This window comes from Oxyura jamaicensis, chromosome 2, assembly GCF_011077185.1.
Source record: "Oxyura jamaicensis isolate SHBP4307 breed ruddy duck chromosome 2, BPBGC_Ojam_1.0, whole genome shotgun sequence".
In the NCBI taxonomy this organism is placed as follows: Eukaryota; Metazoa; Chordata; class Aves; order Anseriformes; family Anatidae; genus Oxyura; species Oxyura jamaicensis.
The window spans coordinates 85,407,180-85,431,784 of NC_048894.1; the positions used below are offsets into that span (position 1 = coordinate 85,407,180).

The 24,605-nt window shown below is 39.0% G+C and overlaps 1 protein-coding gene and 1 long non-coding RNA gene across 2 annotated transcripts; both read left to right on the forward strand.

The window, feature by feature from the left end:
• The first annotated feature begins 200 nt into the window (after positions 1-200).
• NSUN2 (NOP2/Sun RNA methyltransferase 2) lies at positions 201-19,816 on the forward strand. The gene is made up of 18 exons (XM_035318165.1): positions 201-390; positions 472-576; positions 712-817; positions 1,474-1,545; positions 3,167-3,251; positions 4,088-4,280; positions 4,640-4,714; positions 5,877-6,007; positions 9,463-9,536; positions 12,464-12,594; positions 13,188-13,284; positions 14,293-14,468; positions 14,969-15,061; positions 15,471-15,606; positions 16,941-17,021; positions 17,250-17,388; positions 18,402-18,441; positions 19,091-19,816. The coding sequence occupies exons 1-18, from the start codon at positions 218-220 to the stop codon at positions 19,494-19,496; spliced, it is 2,313 nt and encodes a 770-aa protein (XP_035174056.1). The 5' UTR covers positions 201-217; the 3' UTR covers positions 19,497-19,816.
• On the forward strand, positions 4,721-5,792 carry LOC118162161. The gene is made up of 2 exons (XR_004748322.1): positions 4,721-4,879; positions 4,998-5,792. It is a non-coding gene; the product is annotated as an uncharacterized LOC118162161 (long non-coding RNA).
• Positions 19,817-24,605: the final 4,789 nt, after the last annotated feature.

A 24,605-nucleotide genomic window follows, 5' to 3' on the forward strand; every position in this document is an offset into this window, starting at 1 on the left:
TGCGCGCAGCGCCGCGTGGCGGCGGTAGCGGCGGACCCTCGCCATCACGGTGCTGGGCAGGCTCCTGGCCGCCATGGGCCGCAGGGCCCGCGACCGGCGGCGGCCGCAGCGGCAGGAGCGGGGCGGAGGGGATCAGGCGGTGAGAGACCGAACCGTGCCGGTCCGGTCCGGTCCGGTCCGGTCCGGTCCGGGCGGTGCGGCGGCTCGGCGTGACGGTATGGGTGTGTTTCAGGGCTGGTCCGGCGGCTACCCCGAGATCGTGAAGGAGAACGAGCTGTTCGAGCGGTACTACCGGGAGCAGGCCGTCGTGCCCGCCGCCGAGTGGGACGCCTTCATGGCGGCGCTGCGCGAGCCGCTGCCCGCCACGCTGCGCATCACCGGCTACAAGAGGTGAGAGGCCGGCCGGGCCGGGCCGGGCCGGGCCGGGCGGAGGGTACGGGGTCGGCCTCAGCCTCGCCTCTCGCCCCGCAGCCACGCCAGGGAGATCCGGCACTGCCTCAAGGACAGGTTCTTCGCCGAGCTGCGCGGCCTCCGCGTCGACGGGCAGGAGGTGGAGATGCCGCAGCCGCTGAGCTGGTGAGCCAGCACCTTGCCCACAGCCCTCTCCAGATATTCCTGCTCTATCTCACCCCCTTCCCCCACTTACTCCCCTTTTTCTCCTCTTTAATTCCTCCTTTTGCCCTCTTCCATCTCCTTCCCCCCCTCTCCCAGGTACCCAGAGGAGTTAGCCTGGCACACCAACCTGAGCAGAAAAATCCTACGCAAGTCGCCGCAGCTGGAGAAGTTCCATCAATTCCTGGTCAGCGAGACCGAGTGTGTAAGTCCCCGGTCAGGTCCTGGCACTGCTCTCCAGCCCCGCGTGGAGTTGTGTTTCAGGGCGGCGTGACAAGTTGAGGCAGTGCCTTTTTCTCCCAGAAGTCGCCTGACGTAGAAAAAGGCCGGGTTTTATATTCCATTGATTCATCCTGTAACTCTAGCACATAATTATATTGCTCTATATTACATTGATTCATCCCATAACTCCAGCACATAACTACCCTTTCAAATATTTCTGCTAAAATGATTGCATTTTTTTTTTGTGAAAATGAGTGCTTCTGGAGTAACACGAAAATAAGTGCCTCTGCACTAATTAGTTGCTGTTAAAAAATATCTGCTTGAGTGGGATAAAAACCATGTGTATACACACCAAGACTAACCTTTAGTAGCGGATGTTTCACACTTTCACTTGTTTGAAGCCAGTTTCTCTTTTCTTTTGAACAGAAGTGACAACTAGAATTAATATAAATGGAGTAAATCTGAAATTCTTTGAAATTTCTGTTTGAGGAAGCACTGATTGTTATATGGTAACATAATTTAATCCTAAATTTGAAGCTGTGTTTTTGACTGCTTTGTTATTTTAATTTAAGGAAGGGTTGTTTTTTTAAGTTTATTGTCAAATAAACATCAAATGTTTTCCTCTTTTTTTTTTCTAAGGGAAATATCAGTCGTCAGGAGGCTGTTAGTATGATCCCACCTCTGCTGCTTAATGTTAATCCTCATCATAAGGTAACTCTAAGATACATGTGCTAGCCATTTTTCCTAGAAGACGTTGATTAAACTGGACCTACAGTGACAGCGTCAATGCTAACGTTCTGTGCTGGCGTGTTTTATACTTTCTGCACTTAGACCACAGCGCTCAACTAGTGTTCAGTTCATAAACTGATTGTCAGGGGGACACCTGCTTTTTCAGATATAGGCAATACGAAGAAAAAAAGACTTAGCTTTAATGTAGTTGTGTGATCTTCATTGCAATGTGTAAATGTACTTGGCTCTATCCAAGTTAAGCATCCTATTTGCGTTACAACCCTGTTTTTAAAATAAGGTAACTAAATGTTTTTAATTTTCTGCTGTCTGTCACGCTGTGAACAGACATGCTTTTCCAGATCTGGTAGAGTCATGTTCTCTACCAGCTGATTTTCAGTCCTTTATACCTTTTGAAGAAGTTGCAAACTTCTCATCTGTGTATCTGTTAGGCAAAGTAATTTCAGTGAGCTGAAACCTGCTGTTGATGGTGGCTGAAAATTACAGGTTGCTAACTTATATTTGAGGAATGCACAAGACACTTTCTAATGGCAGATTGTAGGAATGGAGGTATCTGGTAGCAGACTTCCTGTTCTAAACTTGGCCACATTTGCATGCACTGTACTTCAAGTCAGAATGAATGTCAGTCAGGTAGCCTTGCTCTTTTAGTATGTATCAGGGAGCTAGTTAAAAGTGCCCTGTGATCTTAAGCACCCATGTTGTGCACTTATTTTAAAAAATTTTTAAATCTCCCTGTCTTCTCTGAAAGGATTGAGTGATAGAGATTGTCCTAATGAGTCCCAGGTGCATTTTGAGTTTTGTGTGGTGTTGAACAGGTAGTAAACGTGTTTGACTTAATGTAAAACACAAATTGTCAGAACATTTTTGCACATGCTATATTTGTATTGCTTATATTGGGGTAGCAGCGTACATTTTTGCAATGCGTATTTAACTTAGGTGACTGTATTCCAGTGAGTGCTTATCAGAAATGCAAGCAAAATTTCACGAATTTCCTCATAAATTGGAGTAAGTTCTTTAGCCTCTCTTGTGATTAGGCAACAAAGAGCTGCTGTAATGCCTTAGCTATTGTCATTTAGGAACTTCTGTGGTTCTTACTGCCATATATTCAGAGCTGCTTATAATGACCAATGTTCCAGGTTATTTGTCATGCTTAACCAGCGTGTCCTGTACATCGTGTCTTACGAAGCGATTCTTTAAGTTTCAGTGGGGTCTGCTTTCCAGTTTAGTCTTATTTGTACCAGGGGCTTAACATAAGGATCTGTGCAAATTTGTCCCATTTTTATCCTGTTGCACCAAGAGTCCGGGAGATAGATTTTTAGAATTGTGGGTTTTTTCTTCCACTAGTTTAGATTCTCCCTACAAACCACAGTTCTTCTCATGTTGTAGACCCTTAGAGATAAAACTGTTTTCCTTGATGTGTTTAAAGAACAGAACTGTACTTTGTAGTTTCTTCCAGATCAGTGTTCTGAGAATCATAATCATTTTGCATTTATATGCAAAAATATATATATTTAACCAAGAATACATAACACGTTTTTCAAGTACATAGGTAGGGCTTGTTTTTTTAACCTTTTTGTCTTTTTAGATTCTAGATATGTGTGCTGCACCTGGATCTAAGACTGCACAGCTCATTGAAATGTTGCATGCAGACATGAATGATCCTTTTCCCCGTAAGTTTGGAAAAATGAGCAAAAAAATACTACTTTAAACTTCCCCCTTTTTATGTAGTAGATTAATATCATAGATAGCAACTGCATTTAACTATGTACTGAATTTCATCATTGGTTAAATTATATGAGATGGAAAGTACTTCTGCCTTTTCCTTGAAATATTGTGGACTTCCTTGGCTTGAAGAAGAGAGATGGATTATTTATCTTCACAGTTGAGAGTGCAATACATGCAATCACAGATCAATTTTTGTATGTAAATCAAGTTCACTTACTAGGTGGTGGTCTGCATGCCTTTATGTTCTACTGGTATCCTGGCAACCAGGTTGCTCAAAGTCCCATCCAGCCTGGCCTTGAGAACTTACAGGGAGGGGGTATCCGCAGCTTCTCTGGGCAGCCTGTTCCAGTGCCTCACCACTCTCAAATCTCTACCTTTACTTAGATGCTCACAGAAAATGCTGCCTCTCTAAATTGTGAATTTGGGTGGATTCTTCCTGTACACCAGCAGATTTTCAGTGTAACCCAGAGATTGTATTTGGTGGTAGTGGAGGTTTTATCTCCAAGGGTTTTACTTTGAGAACAAGAAGGGAAGGGCCCTTGGTTGTGCCTTGGAAACTCAGCTGCATGGAAACTAGAAATCTTGAGACTGTATTTGTCACATTAGGTAAACCCTGCCATTCTTAATTTGTGTTCAGTTAGGCGTCCTCTGTTTATAAATGGTCTTCTCAATAAGAATCTCTAGTAAAAGATCTGCACAAATTCGAAGATAAAGCAAGACACTCTGTAAATTATTTAGCTGTTAAATAGTAAAGCTTCTTCCCACTGTTTTATGTTCACAGAGGGTTTTGTAATTGCTAACGATGTTGACAACAAGCGGTGCTATTTGCTGGTTCATCAGGCTAAAAGATTAAACAGTCCATGCATCATGGTGGTAAATCATGATGCCTCCAGTATTCCTAATCTACAAATAGATGTTGATGGAAGAAAAGAGGTCCTCTTCTATGACAGGATTTTATGTGACGTCCCCTGCAGGTATCTTGCATGCATACAAGTACTTCAATTTTTGTTACCGAGTTATGTGTTCTGTGCTGCTTACTGTGTTACCACTTTTGGTTATGTCCAAAAGAGGTGAATCTCTTAAACTGTCGTAGGTAAGGGGATACCAAATCAAGGTGGCCTTTTATTATTCCAAGTGGTACTTAAATTTGATTAGCTGAAGGGTTACACATTTTCATTTTATGCTCAGAATATTAAAATACAAATACAGCGTAGAAATAAAACAATACAGTGTAACATGGGAGAGGGACTTAATTTTTCGCAATTGTAAATGACTTGGATATGGAATGAATTTTACCCACAAATAATACAGAGGTCAAACAAATTTGTTACAGTGGAGATGGAACTATGAGGAAAAACATTGATGTATGGAAGAAGTGGACAACACAAAACAGTTTGCAGCTCCATGGGTAAAAATGCTTGTTATACATCTGTCCCTTTGTTTCTCCTCCTCTTCCTTTTACTACCTTTTTAGCACTCTCATGCATTTGTATATTAATATATGACAAAGCAGTGTTACTTTTCTCTCAGATCAAGAGCTTATATGTTATTATGAGAAAGTGTTAATGTTTTAGGTGTAAGGTCAACCTCCAGTGAGATGTATAAATCCAAGTTGCTTTTATTGCCATGAATATATGACATTACTATTCACTGAATTATTTTCTACATGGTAGGTAATAAAATAGGAAACAGATCATTTGGTAGGATTCTTAGTGTACATGCAGGTGAAATACTGATGGAAAATAACTGATAATCACAGAAACTTGTAAAGTTTAATAGTGGTGTTCTAATGTATTCTAGAATATTGGAGCCCATACATAAATGGTTTCAGTTACCTGAGACTGACTTATGTTTATTTATGGTGAATGAGTGTTTAGCCTAGGACAAGGTACTAGGTAAAAAAGCCATAATTTAAGCATAGATGAAAAACTTAAAATTTTTTATTTGCATTTGTTGCAATCTGGGAATGCAGTCAGTTAGCATGACTCGGCTGACCTGTGATGACATGTTACTGCTTGGTAACTCATCTGTAATTGTAGGGTTTATTTCAGTTGTAAGTATGCAGCTATAGTATAAGCTGGTCATCCAGCTCAATGATACTTTCCACTGAAATCCAGTGTTAGCTAAGCTTTTTTTGTCTGTGATAAGTCATATTACACTTCATTTTAATTCGAGATTTCTGAGAAGAGTAGGGTTTGGGAGGTTATTTTTCTAGCGTTGCATACTTCATTAGAAACTTGATGGGGCGCTAGATAGAACAAAATACAGAATGTTGTGTTAAAACTTGCCATGCAGTACCACTAATGTTTGACCTAATTGCTGTTTTTAACAGCTGTAATTGTGAGTGTGTGCACAGCATAGAGATAGCTGACAGTTTACAACTGACTTTAATTTGTGTGTTGGGGTAACAACTGTTGAACTCAGAATGTGCTGAGTTAGCCCATCAAGAGCTATTTGTCTGAGGCATAGGTAGCATAGCTTTCCCTGGAAGGAAAAAAAAAAGGGGGGGGGGGATGGGAAATGTTTCTGTTTCCTGAATGATGCCTGATTAGACCAAGAATGTTCTTTTAGGTTGCAGTTACGAATTGCGACCCGTGGTGTTGAGCAGCTGGCAGAAGGTGGGAGAATGGTATACTCTACATGTTCATTAAATCCTATCGAAAACGAAGCTGTAATCGCAGCTCTGCTGGAAAAGAGTCAAGGTGAGAATGCAAGGGGAAATGTTATTTTTTCAGTCCCCCGTCCCAGTGCCCCACCACCCTCTGGGTGCAGCACCTTTCCCTAACCCCCAGCCTGACCCTCCCCTGTCCCAGCTCCATGCCATTCCCTCGGGTCCTGTCGCTGTCCCCAGAGAGCAGAGTTCAGCACCTGCCCCTCTGCTCCCCTCGTGAGGGAGCTGCAGGCCGCCATGAGGCCTCCCCTCAGCCTGCTCTGCTCTGGGCTGAACAAACCAAGGGACTTTAGCTGTTCCTCTTATGTCTTGCCCTCCAAACCCTTCACCATCTTTGCAGCCCTCCTTTAAACGCTTTCTAACAGTTTTATGTCCTTTTCATACAATGGTGCCCCAAACTGCACACAGTGCTCTAGGTGAGGCTGCAGTAGTGCAGAGCAGAGCAGGACAATCCCTTCTCTCAACTGGCTAGCGATGCTGTTCCTGATGGTCCCCAGGGTACAGTTAGTGATTTTGTCTGCCAGAGTGTGCTGTTGACTCATACTCAACTTGCTGTCAACTAAAACCCCCAGATCCCTTTCTGTGAGGCTGCTCTCCAGCCTCTCATCCCTCAGTCTGTACATATAGCCAGGGTTGCCCCTTCCCTGGTGCCAGATCTGGCACTTACTCTTGTTAAACATCATGCAGTTGGTGATTGCTCAGCTCTCTAATTTGTCAAGATCTCTCTGCAAGGCAGAGGGATTTCCACCCTCGAGGGAGTCAGCAGCTCCACAAACCCAATATTCCTTCAAGTCCTGCATCCAAGTCATTTATGAAAACATGAAGGAAAGCTAAAATGGAGCCCCAGGGAACCCCACTGGCTGCCAGCCTGTAACATTGTGAGTCCAACCCATCAGCTAATTGTTCGCCTATCATATTATGTATTTATCTAGCTGTGTGCTGGACATTTTGTCCATGAGGATACTTTGAGAAACAGTATCAAAAGCTTTACTGAAACTAAAAAAGATTGCATCAGCTGTTTTCCCTTGGCCAACTAGATGGGTGACGTTGTCATGAAAGAAATGAAGTTCATTAAGCAGGACCTTCCCAACTTGAACACACTCTGACCAGTGACCATGTTGTCCTTCAAGTGTCTTTCAATAACACCCAGAATAATCTCAATAATATTTCCAGGCACTGAAGTGAGACTGACAGGCCTGTAATTACCAGGGTCTTCTTTCTTGCTCTTCTTGAAAACTGGGACAGCATTTGCCAGCTTCCATTTGACTGGGACCTCTCCAGATTCCCAGAACCATTGAAAAATAATTGAGAGAGGTCTGGCATTGACATCAGCCAGAGTACCCTGTGATTAATGCAGTCAGGCCCCATGGACTTCTATGCATGCAGCTGGGGTAGCACATCCAACACAAGTTCAGGGTTTGCTGGGAGTTTATTGGTCATTTAAGAATGGCCCCTAGTTCTGTTAATGATACACTAAAGAGTACAGTAGAGTTAATGAAAGTCAGTCTGTGTTACCTGTCTTCTAACTGATTCCACTGGCTGGGCTCCTCCATGACTGCTACTCACATTCCGTGTGGAAAACACAGCGTGGGACCTTGCTGATGTATGCCATAGGGATCAAAATCTGGGTGCCCTTAAGCGGTTTGCGGAAAGTTTCTGTGTGCCAGTAAGTGCGAGCCACTGATAACCGTTAGTGTCCTTTGACTCACATTTTAACATGCTTGTAACTTCAGTTTGTTTGGGCTTGTTTTTTTGTATGTTTTCGGCTTGCATATGAAGTCTTTCATATGCTGCCGTTAACTGTCAATCACCTGAAATAACAAGAGGTGGGAAAAATGATCTGGGAAGGTGCACTGCATTAATTTGTGTTAGTAGGGTTCAGTAGCCAAAAATCGCTGAATTTCAGTTGAGGGGTGTTTTTTCTGAGTCAGGAACTTGAAGCTGGGAGACACCTAACTGGATTTTGCATGAATTTTTCCACAGAGTTTATTAATTTGAGCCAAGTACAGTACAGAAGCAGCTATATTACTCCTTGGAGCTGTGCTGTCTCTGGAAATAGAATAGAATAGCCTGTTCTGTGCAATGTTTTCTTTGTGTTAATTGCTATTCCGGCCCCAAATTAAGTACAGAATCTCATTGTCTCTGAAATCAGCAGTTTAGCTGAAATGCCTGCAGATAATTTGGAATTGACTATTTAATTTTCACTCAAAAGACATTTTTATTTAAAGGTGGTTTGTTTGGCAGACTGAGTGAAAGAACAACATAGGTCTGTTTCCAGTAAGTTGTTATATATGTTTTTTTTTTAGGGCTGTGTTAGACCAGAGATAAAATCTGAATGATAAGATTGGAAAGTATTAAGGACTGTTTGGGCTAGGATCACAAACCAGAATGGAAATGGACAGAACTCAGCAACTACAGTATTTGGAGCAAATTTAGTACTTGGAAGTAAGCATCTTGACTGCAGTATTGGGCTGTGGCATATGGGTGGCTTGCTTGGGTATCCCAGTGAGCTAACGCTATCCTCACAGGGCTTTGAGTATAGATGTGGCTGAAGAAGGACAAAGTAGTAGTGCAGTGGTCTGTGAGGGGCAGTGCACCTTGAGGAACTGCTTAGGTCATCCTTAGTACCTAGCACTTTGTAATACTGCTTCTTGTGGAACACATCAGTGTTTCCTTTCCCCTTAGGGCAGAAGGAGTAACGAAATGGCAATTTTGTACCACGTTTCTCTGCTGGGAATTGTACTTCTGATGCTTGGTCTAATGTCTGATTGGTCTCATGTAGTCTTGAGGCATCAGCTGAAGTCATACTGAAAGTAGTCATGAATATTCAAAGGAGAGACGCAAATGACGTTTTGAATCTTATTCAACTTGACATTTTAGAATATGTATAGCTGTATCACTTTTTCATTTATTTAAAAGGCTTACTTCAACTGTCACATACAGCTAGCCGCTGTAAGAGTAAATGTTTAGTCATGTAGAAGAGGTTGATAAATTGTGCAAAACATGAGGAAAAGTCTGTCTTAGTTTTAAATAACTATTCAGAATCACAAAAAAAAGAAATTATGAGGTTACTCTTCATCCCAGAAGAGTACTTAAGTGAAAAATACTTAAGCAGTTTTGTGAATCCGAATGCTAAGTAAATGAAAATAGAAGCTGTTCTATGACTGCACTGCCTGGAACACTGATGTTTAATTGTATAGGTTGTGGTGAATTACTCTGTGTAGCAGTTGGGAAAAGTGTCTAACCATTGTTTTTCGGTTGATTTATAGGTTGCAAACATCTGTAGTTAGTATGAGCAGCTCTTAGCATCTTTCTTGTTAACTTGCACTGTAGTAACTGTATTATATTTTGTTCCTTGGAAGTCTTAAAAAGCAATGGCATTAAACTGGTCCTAAAACTTTAAGGAAAACTCTTTTTATAAAAGTTAATTAGGAGAGCAACTCTCAAAATGTTTTAAATAATTTTTTTGTATCTGTGACATTTCAGGTGCCTTAGAACTTGCTGATGTCTCTTCAGAGTTGCCAGGTCTGAAGAGAATGCCAGGAATTACAAAATGGAAGGTACTTTAACGTGGTATTTCTGTCATGGTCTTGGTCTATAGTCGTGTGTTAAATTATGGAAATTGCAAAACTTTAGATTGAGCTGAAATAAGGTTAGCAACTTGCTGTTTAGAGTTTTAGACTATATAGTATTGTAGAGAAGAAGAGAGGTAAAATCTTTCTAATGGTAAATTCTTGTCTCCTCATCTGCTCTCCTCTTTTTCTTTCTGTTTTCTTGGCTCTATCACCTCTGCTTTCTTAATGATTTCCTTTCCTATCATGTGCAGCTGATGGCCTGTAGATGGCAACATAATTTCAGCCCTCTTCCTCTCTCTTTACAGTCTGTAGCTGTTAGATATTACAGTTGTGTAGCTGGTCCATTTGAATAATTTGGAAGTAAATGCTGTTAAATCCACTGGAAATAAACTGCAAAAACTGCAGTGATGTGAGTAATCCTAGAATATAAGTAGAAATTCAGTATTTTGTTCCAGACCTTATCTGATTTCAGTTCTGGAAACAGACTAATAGGGAGGGGCAAAAAACAAACAAACAACAACAAAAAAAAATACACCAAAATCCCTAAACCAGAGCTTCTTCAACTTCCTGTTAAGAGTATAATCAAAGAGAAGTAGGCAGCCATCCTGGTAGTAGGGAAAGGAGCTCTGATTAAATTTTACTTGAAAGCATGTGCCTTTGCAACACCATTGCTTGTTATGTCTTTCACCACCATTTTGATAGTCTCTTGCAGTGGTACAGCCTGAAGGTTTGTGCCTGTGTGTAGGCTAATGAACAAGATGCATACAATAAAGGTTTGCTTATGTTCTGCTATTAGAAATCCAGCATAAAAGCTGGCTGATTTCTTTGTTGTTACAGTTCCATAAGTTTCAATTGTATTCTTGTAGCTGAAAGGTAAATGTAAAATTCATAACTGGCTCTATAATCATTGTTTTATTTTGTTTGTGCTGTGTAAGGCTACAAAATATATACATAAAGATTGCAAAGATTATGTTGTGTTCCCAGGAACATTTATTTCTGTGATTGCAATTGAAATACAAATCTCCCTAATGGGTATCTTAAAAAAAACTAGGCTAATAAAATTTGTTGGAAGTTTGCGAGACATTATTCAGCCTTTATTTGCTGCTACTACATTCTTTTCAAGCCTTGCTTGTTAGCTTGTCAGTGAATGTATTAGCTTGCTTTGGTACTGTTTTGCTCGGTATAGTCTTTTGTTTCCTGGTGAAACATCTGTTCAATGGGAGTTCTGTGACTTAGTGATTACATTAAATATTCCTGAGCATGAGTTCACAGTAGATCTCTGGAAACAGCAAAAGGAAAACAAGGTTTTGTTCACGTGATGTTTAGATGCTTGAAAACAGCATTTAGTACGCTGTCCTTAAGCCAGATGATGAGCGAAATCCAATGACTTATTTCATAATCTTGAAGGAAAGAACCTTTTTAGCTTTGGGTAATGGTAATCTACTTCTGCATCCCTTTTAGTCTTTGTTGTACCTTAACAAGAAGCTAAGAAAATGTGTGATAGAGAGGAGTTCGGTACATTGTTTTTGATGGTTTGTCATTCCAGCAGTTACACTGTGAGGTTTGGTTGGCAAACCGAAACTGAACAGAGCAGGGCTGTTGGGCAATTATTCTAGTATCCTCTATAATTCCAGACTTGTTTACACATCTAGTTGTTTATCAGTCGTGTGGTTTTTCTCCCCAGCTGAACTCATGATTTGCAAAGGAAAACAGTTCAGAATCACAGTCTATCTTGTCTCCATCTAGCAATATGGCATGCAGCATGTATGGACTTGAAATACCTGCAAAAGGGTAGTATTTTAGGTGTAATTAGTTCAGTGTCTGAGAAAGAACAGATTTCAGCATCATGAAACAGGCTAACATTCTTTGTGAAATTGTTGTTTATATAAATCTCAATATCACGATGATATGTATGAAAACACTTAATATACCCACAGCATACGTACCAGTCCTGAAGTCACCGTCTCTGTGGCTTCTCTGTTTTGTTGCCTTAGAAGCACAAATGGCCTTCCAATTCAAACATTAATTTTACACATTTTGCCCCGCATGTTCCCCGGAAGGTGACCTTTCTTACAGCCTTAGAGGCCAATACAGAAGCAGGTATTCTGAAGCCAAATTTTTGCTATTTTTCTCACTTAGGTGTTCTTAAACAGCATTCAGAATATCTTACTGCACGAGTTGTGGCTATAAACTTCTGCTTTTATCCTGAGTCCTTAAAAGCTTTGAGCCTTCAGTGGAATAAGGTGATGTTATATACATCCAGTATCTTAGAGTGGATTTATAGATGTGCTTTAAGTCCTGGATAAATATACAGACAGTGTAAAGTTCATGGGGACATGGTTGTTAAGTAGCTTTCCTTACAAAAAAGTTGCTATCTATGACCTGTGTATTTGTCATGGGGCTCTGTGCTAATATCTTTCCTAAAAAATAAAATTGAGATTCCTCATTTCTTGTCTCTCCTGGAATGCAAAGAAGAATGATTAGCATTCTTTGTATCGTGCTTGGAAGGTGCCCATAGCAGGATGTCTCACAGCCAGTCTCATGGAGAAAAAGAAGTAACATACTCTGTATGGTGGCTTACTAATCTTACACATTCCACTTTTGTCCTTCCTTCTTTGAATTTTGGTGTTCTGTATGTTCTGGAAGTTTAACAGAGATAATGCAGTTGATTCTGCAGCAGTGTTTACTTGACTGCTTGCAGCATACAAAGTGGAGCAAAGAGGCATGGCTGGCAAGAATCTCCTGCTCTTAAGTGCACACGTACAATGCACTTTAAAGGAACAAAGTGCTATAAAGAATTTAATTTACTATAACAGAAGATAACTTTTAGGCACCTGAACCTTGGTTTGAAAGTATTTTAATTAAAAATGGTGAGCTATATTCTTCATGTTATTTATATTTCCTCTTTGAAGGTCATGCTGAAAGATGGACAATGGTTTGAAGAGTGGAAAGATGTGCCTTTAAATAGACAAACACAAATACGTCCCACTATGTTTCCAGTAAAGGATGAAGAGAAGCTAAAGGCAATGAATCTAGAGCGTTGGTAAGAGTTTATCCTGAGTAGATTTTACGAGGTTTTTATGGCTACCTTCTGTGGTGATGGGCAAATCATAATTAGGAGTTCAGATTAGGAATGTGTTGCAGTATGTCTGTACTTGCGTTATGCCTACGCTATGCTTGTACATGTCTGAATTTAGTTTGGTTGCTTCATAGGTAATCTCAACACACAATATTTAGATTTCAGTGAACCTTGCTTACAAGGAATAGGTATTAATACAACAGGTCAGCTTCTTTGCAACCAATAAAGATACATGGGCAAAATTACTGGAAGAGTATGCTAAGCATTATCAATTCAACACCGTGACTTATTTTCTACGAAGGACTTAGCATAGCTATTCTAAAAATAGTGTTTAGAAATGAGTCATTAAAGCTCAGATGTGAATGGTGAAATGAATGCGTTGCACTGATGCAAGTAATTTTGTGAGAACGTTCTATTTTAGATCCCATTCCTACCTTGAATTAAATCTGCACATTCCTGATGGGGATACTTTACACTGAAAGTAAATGTGACGCTTCTAGTACTTTACAAGACTCTGAATGCTGATGATGAATCTGCTGCATTTTTTTTTCCTCTAGTCTTAGGATATTGCCACATCACCAGAACACAGGAGGTTTTTTTGTGGCTGTTTTAATAAAAAAATCTCCAATGCCATGGAACAAGCGCCAGCCAAAGGTAACTTCTTTTAAAAGAGCTAAAATGCTATTTTTCAATAACATTTCTGGAATTTGCAGTCTCCTTTTAGTATAGGAGAAAAAGGGGATTCTGCAAAAAAGGGGGATTCATAGCAAAATAGCAAGTTAAAATTGAACCTAAAATTAAGACTCTGAAAGAACTACAGTACCCAACTGGATAGGGTGTCTAAAGCTGTCACTGCCTTCAGCTGTGTGGTCTGTCTGCTAAATTTTTTTTACTCCTGTGTTGTAAGCTAATTCTGAGTTCACTTTATCTTACTATGTGTGACGGGTTGCCCAGGAGTGATTTGCTAGCAGATTAGAGTCCAGCAGATCATCAACAGGGGGAATGGATGTAAAACTATAAGGAGCAGCAGCAGCTTCAGCCATCTGACTTGATCCGTTGTTGTCAGTTGTGTGGTTTTTAATTATTAGCATTTTAAGTTGATATGACTTGTTTGATCTCTTAGACTGCTCGTATCTTTGAGAGAAACTTCTTGTGTGAATCCCTTTTAGCTGTTTCAATTTATTTGATATGCTTCATTAGAAGCCCTTATGAGTAAAACTTCTGTGGCAGAAAGGATAAAGCATTTGTTCAGAAGTAAGCCTCATCCAAATAGTTTATACTGTTCCAAGTTTAATGCTGTAGCACTCCAGTGCAGTTTAATGCTGTACATCTTGTGCAGCAGGCTGTGCGTGTCATTTTCAGTGCTGGGAGGAAAGCAGCAGGTCCTGGCTTAAAGTGATCTCTGTGAAAGGTTGAACGTGATTTTATAAATGGTACAAGAATATCTTTCTTGCAAACTTGGTAAGACATAGTCTAGAGCCATGCTTAGCAGTAAATGCAACCTGTGGACTTCAGTAGTTAGATTAACTAACTAAATGGATCTGTTGAAGCACTTCCATACAAATTGGTAAGATCTAAGCATGTGCAAAGAGAGGACATGGCTACCTTTTGTTACCAATTAGGTACTGCTTTGGCTTTGTTAAAATACTTTGTTTGAAATAGATTCATCAGAGATTACCACAGAGAACAGGAGATGCTGAAGTAACAACAACGAATGCAGATGATGGTTCTGAAGATACTGCTGAGGAACCAACACTTGCTGAAAATGCAGAGTCTAAGAAAATGCAGGAATCTCAGAATTCAGACACTGAGCAAAGCAAAAAAGGAGGAGTATGTGGGTAAGAGACTAAGTATTTGTCTTGTTACTCATTTTTACCTAATTATTGCTGAGTATTGTTTAGTTCTTCTGTTATTGGACTCTTAGAAATAGGTCAATAAGAATTACTGAATTTGCTCAGTTGTCTACTGTGTCTGTCTTGCATTTAAGCAAATTAGGAAAATGACAACCTTGCCTATTAGCATTTGCAAAGTCTATTAGCTCTTTCTTCTCTGTCAAGGAAAAGAAGTTAACCTTTGGAAGATCTTTAACTGCCTCTAGAATTTTTCCCTCACAAATCTGTGTACTTTGTGGTTTCTGCTCTTAAGCACTGCTTTCACTTCCTCATTTTAAGAGGTTAAATTATAGGTAGTATTGTCTTACTGAAGTACAGGAAAAATGTCAGTATCAAGTTTGGCATGCTACCAGTATCATAAGGCAAGTGTTGACTAAATGAACTGGATATACTGATTATAAACTCATTACTTTTTGCTAAAATTGACAATGGTACTTCCTTTTTAGACCGCCGCCGTCTAAAAAAATGAAGATGTTTGGTTTTAAAGAAGATCCTTTTGTGTTTCTCCCTGAAGATGATCCATTGTTTGAACCTATCCAGTAAGAAAAAATGTTTCTGTTTTTGCAGTAGGATTACGAATAGTCTAGGAATATTAATAATTTAGTTAATCACACAAGATGGGTCTACTCGATCATACATAAGCTTTTTCCTTAACTTTTTACAAGATGCCCCTCTCCTCCACATCTGAGCTCTTAAAATGAAAGTCTAAAATGTCTGGATTTGGCAGGCTACAGAGGACAGTTTGCATTGGACACTTTGAAATGCATCTTAGTATTTATGACTGAGAATCTTTTCTCATGTTAGAAATGTTAGTTTTTGTGTACTGAAGCCAGTGTCAAGTGACTGAAGGTGTTTGTAAAGATAACTCAAGCAAATATGCTAATCTGTACATTTTGAGTATGTGATTTCATTGTTTATTTAACCAAAACAATTACTACACGGCCACAGGAAGTTTTATGCACTGGACCCTTCATTTCCCAAGATGAATTTACTAACTCGAACTCAAGAAGGAAAGAAGAGACAGCTGTACATGGTTTCCAAGGAGCTAAGGAACGTGCTTTTAAACAACAGTGAGAAGATGAAGGTATGGTTCATCTCCATAACAGGGATTATAAGCATCAGTCTATGCCTCCTTCAACTTTTTTGCAGAGTTGACCATTCATATGGAGAAATAGCCCTCTAACAGGCCTCTTCTTAGTCTGAGTGAATGTTTTCCTATGTTTCCATCCTCTGTTAAAGAATTGAAGTACTATCTCAGAGAGGTAAATATCAGTATCCAAGATTAAAATCACTATTATGCTGAAGGGAACTTAAAAATAGAGGAAGGGACTATATGACTCCTGTGCTGTGTGTGTACATGAATTCCTCTGTGATCTTCAAGTACTTTCACAAGTAATCACAAGTTTACGTAGATGCTGTTGTAGATATGAGCCCCTTAATTATAGGAAGTATTAAGACCTTGAAAGCCTACCAAAAACAACAGATAACCTCAGATGAATTATTAGCTGTGTGCGTTATATGGGGGCATTGTTTAAAGTAATTTCAATAACTGAGTATTTTGAAAAATGGTTAAGCCGAATGATGTTGACATACAAAATAGTTTTTTGTAAATTACAGATCAAGGAGGAAAAATATTTATTTTATTTAATAAGACTCCGATGCTAAATGGATTCGGCAGGCCATGGAGGATAGTTTGCATTGGAAATTTTCAAATGCATCTTAGTGTTTATGACTCCCATGCTAAATGGAAGTAATATTAAATAAATAAATAGTCCAAATGCTAAAGATTTGTCTTAAAGGTTATTGAATAAACTGTGGGCTGACTTCAAAGCTAGATCAGATGTGGTTTAGGGTCTTGTTCAGTTGAAAACTGAAAATTTCTGAGCATGTACAGTATGCATTACAGGTCTTCAAGATAGTTAAATGCTTATTACTTTACCCACATGCAGAAAATGGCTACAAAACTGACCATTTCAAGAAACTGGTGCGTTTCATTAGACAGTTAAGACTTTGGGTATCACGGGGGATATTGTGTCCTAATACTAAGCATCTCTGTTTTTAAAATCCTGTCCTTGATTGACTATCCCAGAATCACACAGAAAATTCTGACAAAGATTAAAATTAGATCATGATAGCTGGGTGCCCTCATTTTCAGACTACCTCTTTTTCACGTTGTTAGGTTTTCAACATGGAAAGGAGTAAAAGTTGTCTGACTTCAGAGAGAACTATATTTTGATATAGGAAATTCCTTTTTTCCTTGAATGAATCTTCACATGAATTTAAATAAGTGCCCAGTGCAAATGAGCAGATGTCATATTTAGCCTTTTTTCCTAGATTTAGTCTAGCAGTTGAGAAAAAGCAAAGTGGTAATTTTGATTTGTACTCTTTAATGATGCTTATTTGCTTTGCTATTTGCAGGTTATTAACACAGGGATAAAAGTCTGGTCTCGCAACAGTGATGGTGAGCAGTTTGGATGTGCCTTCAGATTAGCACAGGAGGTAATTATATAGTGTTGTATTTTCAGAGAAGATAACCTTGGTGTCCTCTTCAGCTTAGAGCACAGCTGGCACTAGATTTGTCAGATTAAGGGCAATTTGCATTTTTAGAATGTTTTAACATTTGAAAATTGTCTTCTGGTATCAGCTAAAGCATGTACTGTTTTTAACATTTCTCCTTCAGAAAGTAGAGGCTGCATTTCAAAATAATTATATTTATCTATTATACAGGGAATATATACTCTATACCCATTCATTCATGCAAGGATTATAAATGTCTGCATAGAAGATGTTAAAATTCTGCTAACCCAGGAAAATCCATTCTTAAGTAAATTTAGCAGTGAAACACAGAAGAAAGTCAAAGACATGGGTAAGTCTTTGAGTTTGTGATATGACAAAGCAATCATTATATGATGTTTAAAATGGAAAACTAGAGAAAAATCCTGTCACATAAACTGTATTTGCTTAAAAATTGACTAAAGTTATCTTAAACCTGTTAATGAGGTAGTTAAGCATTACTGAAGCCCTGTGTACTACTAGGGTTTGTAGTCCTTTCTGGTCACAGCCTTTGAGGTTTATGAATTCCAGAGAAGAGAGGACTTGCAAAACATGTGAATTCATGCAGCAGTACTATGAGGCGTTTAAAATACCTGAAGAAAGATTTTTAGTTCCACTATTGATCTTTGCTCCTCCTAGTGTGCCAGTTGAAACTCCTTGTCATCTGGAATTGTTTCTCATGATTCTGTGTATAAAACTTAGGTACTCAGATTTTATTGTCTTAAATATGGGGAGCAATATGTACTCAATGCTGATTTTTTTTCCTCCATACTGGATGCTTGAAAAAATTAAGACTTTTTCTGTTTATTTGTATCATTTTATTTCATTGGTTCTTCTACTTTGTGATGAGACAAAATGGGAAAAACTTGAGAAATAAAGTTTGGGCTGGCATATTCTTATCATAGAATCATTAAAGTTAGAAAAGACTTCCAAGATAGCTGGTCCAACCGTCCCCCTACCACCAATATCAGCCACTAAACCATGTCCCTTTTACTTAAGTAAGAGTTCCTTGCTGGATTTTCTGAGTGAATTAATCCACTATGTGGTTTTGTAGCTTAATTTGTTTGCTTTGGGGGCCTTTTTAGGCAATTGCTGATGTAACTTTAAATATTTTGGTCTGCCCAAATAAATAAGCACTGTTATTGTCTTTAATTTATGGTATTGATGTAGGTAACTGCTAATCAGCTGTCAAAGTCATGCTGTGAGGCTGTCTAAAAATTTGTTTTTGTTTTTCTTTTCAATATTTTTCTAATTACATTAAATTCAACATTAACATTGCACCAAGTGACACATCTGTTGTTTTTCTCCCCTCTTCCCCTGCCCTAGCAATGGGAAGTATAGTTCTGAAGTATGACCCAGACCCTGAGTAAGTAGATATGTTGCTCTCTGTTTACTTGCTTTTAGATTTTGGAAAAAAAAATGTTTTCACTGAAAAAAACAAAAGTGGAGATGCATGGATGTCAACAATAAAGCTAGGCAGAATGCAACGAACTAGAAGGGAAAGAAGCTATCTTGCTTTCGTGCTTTCAAAAACAGCTGTAGACTTCAGCTCTATAAAGGAGAGCCGCTAGTTCTGCCAGAGATGCACAGTATCATTGCATGTGATGTTTTTGTTTCCCTGTTAAGGAATAGGAAAAAAAAATTAAACATTTCCATTGTTCATTTTTGTTGCCTAAGCAGTTTCAGAAGCTTTTGAGGTATCTTTTTAAATGTAAGCTTATATCTCACTGTTGCTTAAATTAGTTTTAGAAGCCATCAGAGCCAGAAAATCATTTTACATGTTGCAGACATTAATAGCTTTGAGCTTGGTTTTTCTTTTCTTTCCTTGCTGGTAGGCAAGCAAGTATATGTTTAGACATTGAAGTTATGAACAGAGTATTTGCATCTTCTACAGATAGTTATAAATTGCATTTACTGTTAAAGATTGTGTGTTTATTTATCAGGTTATGCCTCTAATATTAAGTTTTCAAGATTCACATTTTTCTAATTGACCAAATATAACTGCTTGTTCGTAGAAAACCTGATGAGCTTCAGTGTCCTATAGTGCTGTGTGGTTGGCAAGGAAAGACATCACTCCGTGCCTTTGTGCCCAAGAATGAGAGACTTCATTACCTGAGGATGATGGGAGTTGAAGTGTTTAAAGCAAAGAGGAAAGAGGAGGAATCGGAAGGTAAAACAGAGGAAGAAGTTCAATACAGAGCAGCGCAAACAGAGGAAGGAATGGATGTGGAAGATAAAGAACACGATTCAGTCACAAAAATGGAAGCAGAAATAGGTGAAGAATCTTCCCACAGTCCTGTGGAAAGCAGTGCTATGGAAGTAGAAAATAAAATTGAGGATTTGGGTCAATTTAGTAAAAATAACAACAATCATGTAAGCCAGGAAAGTAAAGGCGGTGATACAAATGATGTGAAAGTTTAAATTTCTTTCTCTGTTACTTTGCTGCTTCCATGAGAACTCACATCCAGTCTTTCGCTTTTAGCGTAGAAGAATATTTTAAAGTTTCAGTTGGAATGTGATGTTCCTTTTTTAAAGTTTAACCTATTTTATTTTTTAAATCAAAAACTATAATGAGATTTCTCCTCAAGCGTGTCTTATTTGTACCATTTTTAAGCTCAGTTTCACTGGTGGATTTGAGTGTCTGTTGCTGGCAATGGACCATGCACCAGTAAAATCTAAAGCCTGTCTTTGAAATGAAATAATAGTATGTACAAATAAACTGCCTGTGGAACTGCTCTGCATTTTATGAAGATTTCCTTCAGAATAAAACAAGCAAGCAACAACCAAAACAAACAAAATACCTGGTGTTTAATTCAAAGCATTAAAAAGTTCTAGAAATAATATTTTTACCTTAAGATTGTTTACCCCACCAACCACCCAACCTGAGTACTACTTACATGATTTTTTTTACTGGGTCAGGAAATCATTGCAAGTATGCATACAAATACATATAGGATACCTAACTAAAAACATGTTTGATTTATACAAAATAAAGTAATGTGCAGCATCCTGGCAAAAAAAATGCAGAATGCATTTTGTGAGAAAGTGGTGTCTGGTATTTTTCTTCAGAGTTGTAAATTCTTCGTCAGGGAGATGAAATGTCTTTAACTAGATCTTCAGGTGCACTGAGCATGTTTCAGACTAGTGTCTTGAATTGTGCCTGAAAGAGTCTGTGACTGTCCCTCATGGCTACAGTAGTCATCTGTTTCTCAGTCATTTCATCAAATGGGAGCTGTCCCTAATGTCTGCAAGATACTTGTTTATAGCTGAAATAATACTTTTTTTTTAAAAGCAGTATGTATATTGTCATAGAGTAGATGTTTAAAAGAGGTTATTTGGGGCCAAAAAGGTTGATTTACATAAGCTGACTAAAAAAAATTCCTTGGCTGTCCTCAAAGTTTATAATTTACATTCCACCCTTTGTGGCTTAGTTTCTTTCTACTTTTATCAAGTTGACCTGAAAGGAAAGTGACTGGTGGTACAAGTTATTGTCCTCCAGTAGAACCACGTGATGCAAATATTTGTGCTGCTTGTCAAACTAAATTTACAATGTTTGCTTTTCCTCATGAAGTCCTAACGTGGCTTAGATCCATTTGCTGTACCTTGCTACAATGGCCTTTCTGATGCCTGCCCTTGAACTACTTCATCACAGGGTGTATTCTTGAGGGAGAGGTGTAAAACTGAAATAGTGACACGTCCTCTGGTAAGATGCTAAGTCTCATCCAGTGAAAAAGCATTGACAGGACTCATTTTCCTCTTGAGAGTTCGTAAAATAGGTTAATAAAAACGTTCTTACCCTTGTATTTTGCTTGTCAGGGCTAAATGCTCTATTGTACATATCCACAACCAAGGTTTGAGTTCATTCCTTGAGCTGAGAGCTGTAGTTGGATGGGTGGCTTTTTGACAGGTCCTGCGTAGCGGAATACTCTTTTGAAATGAAGTATATATAAAGTATAATTTTTAATTCTATCAAGATATGAAAGAAGAAATCCTGCTGATGCAGCAGCATCCAACTTAAAGCGTGAAATTAGTATTAGTTTTCATGTTTGCATTTTTTTTTACATATTGGGTATTTGAAGTGGAGTAAGAGTTGGAAGATCAGTATCATGCAGTCTGCAGTACTCAGCCCTAAGGACTAATTATAACACAGCCATTATTTTTATGGTCTAATGATGTCCGCAGATTATCAGAAGGTCAAAAATTATGTAAAGAAATCAGAACTGATGTCTGCTTCTACTTCATCTGTTGGTGCCTTTGAGCAGTAAATTAAGCTTTGTTTCAATCTGTGACTCTGCAAAGGTTTCCATTGGCAGGTTCAGCTGATGAGAATACTTGATACAGCTGATTGCAACAATGGGCAGAAAGCTATCTGTATAAAAAAGGAACAGTCCTGGTGGCTTTTTTTTTGTTTTGGACAGCTTGCCACTGTCAGACTAAAATGACAATAGAAAGTTAATGTCTGGGAACTAAAAGTGCAGTCAGATCATTAACTTATTTAAATCAGGTATAACGTAATAGATGAAGAGCCCACATCTGGACCATTTTAAATTCTTTGAGTAGTCCCCTTTTCCTGCAATATCTACAAAATTTTGCTCTTTTTAGTGTGTTTTTTTTTTTTTTCTTTTTCTTCTGTCAAGTGTAATGGGAAATTTGAGCCAAGAAACTGGGAATCTACTTTTCTTACACTGATCAGCAGTTTTACTCTATTTCAGAAACAACACCACCCCCTCCAACAAACAACAACACTACACAGACACTTTGTTTGTTGAAATACTGCTAGTTTGCTTATTGTGGTTGCTCTGTCCTAGTTAGTTATTCTTGCCCTGACTGACAGAAAGAAGCCCAAGATGCTAGGCAGTGGCTGAAAACACTGTCCTGGCTTCCCAGGCTGGAACTCCAATGAAAAGCTGTGTATTTGTCTTTCTCTGCGAGGTATGTGCTTCTGTGATTCTGATGGTCAGATGACTGAACCTCTACTTGGGTGGTTTTGAGCATTGGTTGCTGCATAAATGATAATTGAACAGTCTAAAAGGAAGAGAGGTGATGAATATTCTTGGTAGGTGTGAGAATGTAAAAGTCTTCAAAATGACTGGGTTTGCAGTTAATGAATTAAGTCCATCCTTGTAAACAGCTCCTATTAAATGTCTTTAGACTTTTTTCTAGTTTGCCATTTTTTAGAAGCACAGGGACTGTAGATATTTGCACTGGTGGCAGGGCATTTTAAATGTGATAGAGAAGAAATAAAAAATTTATTGCATCTGGAAGAATACTCTGATTAGGTTCTGCTCAGAGATGCGCTCAGAAGAAGTGCTAGGTGCTGCTAGAAAATAATCAATTGCATGAGAAAATTAGAAAAGGAAGTGGATAATGTTTTGTAGCCCTGTTTTCAGCGTTTACCTCATGTTAGTTGTTTCTCTGGAAGTTTGTTAGAATTCTGACAGTTCGTTTTGCCTCTGAATTAATATACTGTAATCTCTTGGCACCAGGATTATTTATTTTTTTTCCTTAAACATCTGAAGCCTATCAGAAGTCAGTGGGACTTTGCAAAGAAAAGCATTTGCAGTGAAAGGAACTGATTCAGCTCCCGTGACAACCCCTGTCCTGGGCCGCAGCAAAGGGCAACCAGCGTGCTGCTTTCTCCCAGTGGGAAAACTCCAGCCTGGAGAAAACAAGCAGTTGCGTGCTCACGCCGCATTGCTGGCAGAGCCAAGGTCAGCACGTGGTTGTGCCGTGGTGTCTTTGCAGGACGAGTCTTGTAAACAAGCTCCAACACAGCAGTGCGGGCAGCATGGCCGTTTCGTTACTGCCATTGAGCATCCTGATAAAGTCGGCTTGATGCACTCATAGCATGGCACATATTTTTTTTTCGCCTTCCCCTGAAGCAAGCTCTGTAACCTGAACACTGACAGGTAGTGAGAGTGGCTGGGAAAGCGTTCAGGCATCACGAGAGAGTGAAAACCCCTGTTATGGAAGATAGATGGGACAGCCACGGCAGCAAACCTCAGGATTGTTCTTCAATTGTAGTCTTGTCTACTACTCGCAGGATGGCTCCTTGTTTTGAATGTTAATTAAGTTTTCTTACTTCTGCACCTGGTATTTCTATTCAGTTACGTTTAAGCAGGTTGTTGACTACATACAGGTTTGCCTTTAATGCTGCTTTTTTTTCTTTATATGAGTAACCCAGAGCAATTTGTTGTCACTTAGGGAAAGAGATGCACTTTCATTTATATTTATTCTATCATCTGCTGTTTGGCTTCCTTCCAAACAGAGCAGCAGTGCAAAACTCTGAATGTATCTAGCATTCATAATGCCTCATCTGCAGTCATTACTCAAACATCAGATTTCTTTTTGGCTTCCAGGGTTACAATAAATGTACAGAAGTCAACATATTTGACAAAAAAAAAAAAAATAGTTTAGACAACTCTACAATGTATTGTTTCTTGATATAATGACATTTCAATGGAATCTCCCTCCTCAGAGGTTTTCAAGAGTCAGCCAAAGTCACAGCTGACGTGACTGAGTGTTTATTACAGTCCCGTTCTGAACATGGGGTTGGGCTAGAAACCTCCAGAGGTCCCTTCCAACCAGCATCCTCTGTAACTGCAAGAAAATGCTAAAATAAAAAGTTAGCAGATGGAACTGTTAAAGACCTTGTGGAAGATTGAAGTCAGGCACTTAAAAACAAGCAGAGAGATGAACTGGGTAAGCGTTTTTTGTGACTTTTAAGTGTACAGTTTACTACAGAGAAATTGATTATCCCAATTCCAACATGGGTTCGCTAATGCTTACATCTAGTTTTGGGGGGTAGAATTGAGGCACTAGCATTCCCTGAAGAAATACAAAGTACTCAAATTACTCAAAAGTACTCAAAAACCCCTTGGTTAAGGGGGGGAGCCTTTTCTCTAGGCTTACACGAACCCAGCTCTCTCCTCTCCTTGTTCAATATAGACTAGCCCCCTAACCCTCTTGGTGGGTCTTGACTGGTGGACCTCTCCAGTATGTTGACAATTTTTCTAATGGGGACCTATTGGGCTGTACTGTAATGGGCTGTACTGTGGGTACAGCCTCACAAACTATCAGCAGATGGAAACAATCACTGCCCTCAACCCCCCTGGCTACTTCATAACTCTGAATTTTCATTACATTTATGCTTCTGCACTTATTCTAGAATTTTCTTGGTGGTTTTCCATGCCTTATAACTTCATTTTCATATTCTTATTTTTCAAATTGCTTTTCTCGCGATGACAGAAAAAAATCCTTGTAGATGTGTGAAATGTTCCAATTTAGTAAACAACGAGAAAATATAACCAGTTTTGTGCAAAGTTTTTTCAGTAATCATGGGTGAAGAGCTTTTTATGTGGTGGCATATTCACGATGATAAATAATGTCAGTTATTTTGAAGGGTGATTTTTAAAATTACCATATTAATTGCAGGGATCATTTTTAATGCAAAGTTACTTTTTTTTTTTTTTTTTTTCCCAATTTAAAATATGTTCCTCATAATGCAGAAAGGGGTTAGAAGTTGTGTGA

Bases quoted from the DNA above. Each gene is read 5' to 3' on its own strand.
- NSUN2 (XM_035318165.1), top strand. From the start codon at position 218: ATGGGTGTGTTTCAGGGCTGGTCCGGCGGCTACCCCGAGATCGTGAAG. The intron at 391-471 runs GTGAGAGGCCGG...CTCGCCCCGCAG, and splicing joins CGCATCACCGGCTACAAGAG to CCACGCCAGGGAGATCCGGC. The intron at 14,469-14,968 runs GTAAGAGACTAA...CTTCCTTTTTAG, and splicing joins AAAAAAGGAGGAGTATGTGG to ACCGCCGCCGTCTAAAAAAA.